The 6,832-nt window shown below is 35.9% G+C and overlaps 1 protein-coding gene across 1 annotated transcript; it reads right to left on the reverse strand.

Annotated features, from left to right (window-relative positions):
• Positions 1-505: 505 nt before the first annotated feature.
• On the reverse strand, positions 506-6,832 carry LOC100266630 (transcription initiation factor IIB-2). The gene is made up of 7 exons (XM_002269009.5): positions 6,266-6,832; positions 5,114-5,138; positions 3,504-3,633; positions 3,282-3,412; positions 3,071-3,159; positions 1,102-1,178; positions 506-920 (listed from the first exon to the last, which is right to left on the reverse strand). Exons 1-7 carry the CDS (start codon positions 6,616-6,618, stop codon positions 787-789), a joined length of 939 nt encoding a protein of 312 aa, XP_002269045.1. The 5' UTR covers positions 6,619-6,832; the 3' UTR covers positions 506-786.

The raw sequence follows: 6,832 nt of genomic DNA on the forward strand, positions 1-6,832 counted from the left end.
TATTAATTATTATTAATTTTAACTCATATTTATTTTATTAATCTTAAACAATAAATACTTTTTATTAAACATTCATACTTCAAAATATTATAAACATATAAAATAACTTAAAATATTATAAATATATAAGATAACCTTAGAATATTTATCATAAAAAAGAAGTCATGAATATGGAATCATAATTACTCTTATTAAATACGGATTAAAAAAAATTGAAATTAAGAATAATGCACCATTTTAACTTAATATTGATAACCATTTTTAACTTTAAAATGTAATGTTAAATTATTTTACCAAACATAATTTCACATATACACTTAATAAATTGAATTAAGTTAATAAGTCCCTTTTTAAGTCTAGATTTTGTTTTCTATCGTTATGGAATAGAAGGAATTCATAATAACAAAAAGACTTGAAAATGACTTTTGGTTACACGGTTTAAGAATAAAGGCGGAAACAAAATATCACCGACATTATATTTTAAGAATCAGCTACCCAGAAAGCATGAATGAAATGAAATATCTTATAATATGCACTATTGGGAATGTGTCAGGGGATAGCCAACATCTAAAAAGACAGCTGCTGATGACACGTGTGTTAAAATAAAAATAAAAATAAAAACCCATCCGAAAAGCAGCTGCAGCCAGTTCAAGCAAAATCCACAAGGGGATTGGTGCTTAATGCAAAATTAAATAAGAGAAGAAAATGATAAGGAAAATTGGAATGCTGGTCTTTCGTATTTTCAACAACACGGATATTGTGTGCTCCGCCGCTTGCTGTGGTTTTTTAAGGGCTGCAAAGATTTCGGAGATCCTCCTCCTTGGCATACCAGCTTGGTATTATCCTTGAGATATGGGGATAGAGATCCTTGTACGAGTTTCTGATTGTTCCTTCTGCAACTCCCGTAGCTATTGAGATATCTGCACCACCCATGTTTCCGTTGTTACAAAACTACAACAAAATATGAATATGAACAATAGGAGCCAGAAAGAGCCAACATCGAGTAAAATTAGGCCCCATTGATTGCAAGGGGATTAGAAACCCCCAGTTCCAAGGCTCATATGCAAACCAATTAGATAAGATAGTGGTGAATATTTAAACCTCGGAGAAGCTTCTTCTCATCTGAAAGCTGGGTTATAATGTAAATAACTGCTGCTGCAATTGATACAGGGCTCCTCCTGCAACAATTTAAAAAGGAAATGAGCAAAGAATAAAAAGACATCAAGAGTCATTTATTTTTATTAATCATATGCAAGTTGTAATTCATTAGATAAACACCCAAGAAGAGAGGGACTATAAAATTGTCATTTGAGCAAGATCCATGAACCCTCCACTCCTGGATTAAAAATGTTCCTTTTTCTTAACAAAGAATCCACCCACAACAACAAACAACCAGAAAAAACCTCCATATCACTAAAACATATTAATGAAAAGAGCCTTTCTCTGTTCCAAGAAGACAGAAAACCATTTCTGAGGTACAACTTGGCAATCATGCAGGCTCAAATTTATGTTAGCTTGGGCCAGTGTTAAAAAAATTCTAAAGCACCTTGATTGTAGTGTCATCCAGAGACGTTCATTTCTGGGACATGAACTGACAGATATGCAGGTCACCAAGCAGTGAAGGCTTGGACAGTTGACAGGTTAGTAGCTCACAAGAGGACAATTTGCATGGCAGTGGTTTCCTCTTGATGAATGCAGAAACATTTGGAAAAAGCAAACTTTTGAATATGTCCAGTTACCAAATTTTTATAACTTAAACAACTATGCTTATGTGGGCTAACGATATAAATGAACCCTTACTTCCATTTCTTGATCAGGGGATGATCCATGTAATCAATATTTGTTTGCATCTTGTGCATCCAGTAAAAGAAGGGGGTCCAAAAAAGTTCAAAACATAATAAAAGAAATCCCAACTTGAAAGGCATGTTGCACATCTCCTTTCTACTGGTCAAAGTACATCATCACCTTACAGGCATAAAAAAGGCTTACAACTTTTAGATCCCCTGCTTCTCTTACAAAAGAGACCCTAGCATTTTCAGCACCATTGCCCTCTGTTTTTCAGAACACATGATTAGAATGAAGTCTGTGCCACTCTTTTAGTCCCATAGTTTTTCTCACTTGGTGGTTTTCTCTAATTCTAACTTTCAAGTCCGTTACATTTCCAACCAAACCAAAAGAAACACAACCAGCTACTTGCTTCCCTAGGTGCTTTTCTCCCCCAAACCACCAGTTGACAGCATCCTCCCTATTTCAACACGTTTCTCATGCTTTATTTCCCTGTTTTCTTATACTACCAAGTTTTGCCTCTAGTTCATAAAAATCATACTGTAGCCTGTGTTAAGCTCAAGGCTTGGATTGAAGTTCAAGCAGAATCATTCACTGTTCAATCTGAGCCCTAGTTCCCTGCTACCAGTGCTAGAAGAGGATTGCTAATGCATAATCCAGTGGGAGGAAGAGATGTGTCTTTCCTTCAAAATGTCATATTTAAAGCAGAATGATTTATTTTTCAAGTTACCCTCCATTCCAACACTTGCAACCCTAGGGATTGCAAATACACACCATAACCCAGCAGAAGGGAGGGATTACTTCTTTTAAAATACCATATTTAGAGTAAATCTAATTTACACATGCTCAAAATATTTGAGGGAGTAGCACACCAAAAAGTCATTCATCTTTTGGGCAGAGCTAATCCTTACTGATGATACCTGAGAAGCTTAAACTTTTGACTTTGACCAAACTCCATGAATAACCTTTTTGGTCATAATTGATCCCACATAGGAACCATCAGCTAGCTCAAATTGACTAGTTTCTTACAGGTGTTCTTCATTGGCTTTCATCCTAAACATCCATAAACCCTATACTACCTCAGTCAGCTCTTTTCTTAACTTGCTAGTTGGGTCGCTCAGAAAAATTAACAGATCTTTAAGATACTCCTGATTGTCCAGCTAAATGTACTGATTCAGATACCATCCAAAATTGATATGAATACAAAATAAAAACTGCACATAACTATCATAAAGTATAATGGTATCAGGATAATAACATGACAAGAGTTGAAAACCAGAACTACCTTATATCAAACTCTTCAGACTTCTGCACAGCTTCTTGGGCAGCTTTAACCACTTGATTGGTCATCCCAAGATTGGAACAAAATCTCCTCTAAAGATTAGGTTAAGATTAATGTCATTAGCAATCTATACTTAAGAAACAACAATATTGCAGCATACAAAATGCAGCCTTCAAAAACATAACAAACGTGCTTTACTTCATAAAAACCTCACCATAAAGTCTCCAGCATGTATGGTTCCCATCTCTACCGATTGGCCCTTCTCAGCCTCCAGTTGTTTCACTATGTATTCTTTTGCTCGGCCAATTTCTTTCTTTGTGGCTCCATTGGCAACAGAGCAAATTTCTAGTTGACATCCACAGTTTCAAGAAGCTCATTCGCATAGAGAAACATAAATCAGGAAGCATCCATATGTTAAAAGAATCTTAGGTTGTACCCTTTACAGTGCGCGGTTTGTCTTCTTGTCGACAAGCAATATAGAGACAGGCAGCCAACAGAGCATCTTGATTTCTTCCTCTAGTAGACTTTTGATCTTCTACCTTCTTATATATTTCATTAGCACGGTCCTTCAAATAAATGACAAAGGCACCATCAGAGGAGATACAATACTCAAATAACTTTGAAACTAAATTATGGGAGGAACAACAAGCACAGACAGGAATATGACTTTTCAACATTATACTGGAGATTCATATTCATATATGGATTGAAATGCAAGAAATATTTTTTTCCAAATCCTTTTCTGGGTTTACTTCTCTGCTGCTATCCCTCCCTCTCACTATTGCCTGTAACCTCTAAATCATAATAAACCTGTTAAACTTAGGCTCTATTTAGAAAATATTTTTAAAAACAGTTCCGAAAAACAGTTTTTGAGAATAGTTTTTAAAAACTATTATCTAATGTTTTGTACAAAAATTTGTTTGAGAACCTAAAATGCTTTTAACTTGTTTTCTATGTTTTTAAAATATATTCTAAAAATAATTTTATATGTAATGTTTTATTTTTAATCATTCTTCATATTTTTATAATTTTTTTTTAAAACAACCCCCTTAGATGACAATTGAAAACAATTAACATATGTTTTTTAAAAATATTTTATTTTCTATTTTTATGAAAAAAAAAACTGTTTTCTATTTTCTGGTTGTCAACCGTGTTTTCCCATTTTTTTGTTCTAGAGAACAAAAATTTGTTCTAAAAAAAAGTTACTAAACAAGGTCTTTGTGATCATATTTGGCTGGTGCAGGATAAACATATGGCTGGTGCAGGATGAACATAGCCTGCATCTATCTAAATATGCATGTTGGAAGTAGTTACTAAAGAATGGGTGAGAGGGAGGGAGGCAGTTATGAGAAACCCAACATAGGAGGATGATATCCAAGGCTGCTTCTAATGCCAATTTGACCCAGACCAGCAACACTTAAATCACATTCATGCATGTGTAATTGAGCAAACAGCCTTCCGACCCATGATAGTTATCATGAAGTAAATTTTGTTCCATGCCTCACCAACTGATTTCTACTTTTCTCCCAAGATTGAATTGTATTTTTGCATGTCATAGATGAAAATACCTTTCTTCTATTTCGATGATTTCTAAGAACTAGTGAATCACTTGTAAATATATCGTTGGGATGTTGGGATGTTGGATCAAAAATAAAAGATATGGAACCCTACAATTTTAGCTATTTTTGTTTTTAGAATTTCTTTATTGATATGCCTAGGCTTTATTCATTTATGACAACCTTGTCACAATGTGATATCAGCATAAGAGTCTATGGATTTTTGGTACTAATTACCCTTTGATTTTAAGATGGTTGGAAGGTAAACAAACAAACCAAAAAGGAACGTAATACATATTCAAGGACAATTTTTTTCTTCTTCATTAGCACCACCCAATATTAACATTACTAAACAAAATAATTCCTTTTACACAAAAAGGAAAGAAAATGATAATAATACATACATTACATAAAATTTACAAACAATGAAAATATAGAGGAGTTAGTTCATTCAGATATGTAATATGATAAAAGTAAGTAGATAGCATACCTTTATGGTCGCAACAAGGCCCAACCTGAAACATAAAGTGGATTCATTAGCTACATTTTTTGACATAGCAGTTTATGTAAATACTTACGGAAGCTAATCTTTGGAAAAATATAAGATTTAGCAAGATGAAGACTTCCCAATACAAATCTACACAACCTCACATATTAGTAAGGAAAAACCACTAATGACCAATTTACTTTAACAAATAATAAATTAATGACATCTAATAAACCTACCCAAAAATAAATTAAGAGCTTCTATTAATATTTAAATGTTTACACACCCAGAACTTTAAACTTCCAACTAGTTTAACAAATTTGGATTTAGAAAAGGTGACCAAATCAAATTAAGTTCCTCTGCTGGTTTTTTATTCTGAGTTAACCTTTTTGTGAAAAGCAACCTACGGATGACTCAACCCAAGTTTTTTCAGCAACCAAAGAGAACTCCAAGAATAACAAGGGTTGATTAAAGAACCCACCCATGAATGACACAAAACCTTGAAATCCAGAATATGACTACTCCATTGCTTTTCCAAGTAATTCAAGAGTTAAATTTTCTTTTCTTTTCGTTCCAGACATTTTCACAGGGACCAAATATAGCATCTAGGACCAACAACGACCCAAAAACCACATCTATTGGACCAGTAGGCGATTTTTTCCTATGGTCCCAGTCCCAGATAGCTTGATGCTTAAAATGGAGTCAAACAGCTTAATTGGGCATTTTTGGTTCCTCCGATCTTAGTATTCAAGATTACATTTTCCTCATTTTCCTTCCCACACTCCCAGCAGCCAAAAAGATCCCAGCAAATGAAGATCAATATTAAACCGAAGGCCCCCTTCCTAGGACCTGTTTTCCTACATTTGCTCACTATTTATGGTATCATTAGTTTTCGCAGCAACAATACTGCACTCCAATGCTCAAATATCACTTTTCTATTCTTTCTTACCTTTCCTGACCCATCCAACATACCTTAATTTTCTTGGCAACCAAATAGATTCCAGGGTTAACAAAGATCAAAGAAGTAAACCCTATGTCATCCCCAAATTACTCGAAACTTAAACCTACCATACACTTTTTCCACCGACCAAATTAATTTTCCCATCAAAAAACGCATCCTAGGGTTCCAACAAAATCCGAAAACAAATTCAACACCTATCAGACATAGTCGCGATGGTCTTGAAAGCCAGAATCAGACCCCGATCCGGATTCGACCCCCGATTCTGCCACCGCCCTAGCGAACTCGACAAGAAATCTCCCGAAACCCCGTTCGGCTTCGCTATAACGGTCGAAAGGCCACCGTCGGTGAGAAGCGGGTTAGATGGGCCGCCAACACGGACCGGGTCATTGTCGCCGGACTCGTTCGCGAACGTTCTCCACTCGGAGGTCTCATCAATCGAGTGAGACTCCAGCACAAGCCCGCACTCGGAACACACCGTGTCGCCCGCCGAGTGATCGAACACGACCTCGGTGTTCTTCTTACAATCGGTGCAAAACGCATCCGCCATTGATGAGATTTAGGAGGGAATTAGGGTTTGCTTGAGGACGGGAGGGGGCGTTTGGTAGGTGAGAAAATACGAGGAGAGAGGATCGGCGGAGGAGCGTTTCTTCTCTCCTCTATCTCACTTTCTTGGGAAAGTAAATAGAGGAGAGGCAACAGGTAGGGGGTCAATGTATTTATAGACAAAAGAGAATTGTGGGTGGGTGTTGGAAAGCTCACGC

This window comes from Vitis vinifera, chromosome 17 (assembly GCF_030704535.1).
Source record: "Vitis vinifera cultivar Pinot Noir 40024 chromosome 17, ASM3070453v1".
In the NCBI taxonomy this organism is placed as follows: domain Eukaryota; kingdom Viridiplantae; phylum Streptophyta; class Magnoliopsida; order Vitales; family Vitaceae; genus Vitis; species Vitis vinifera.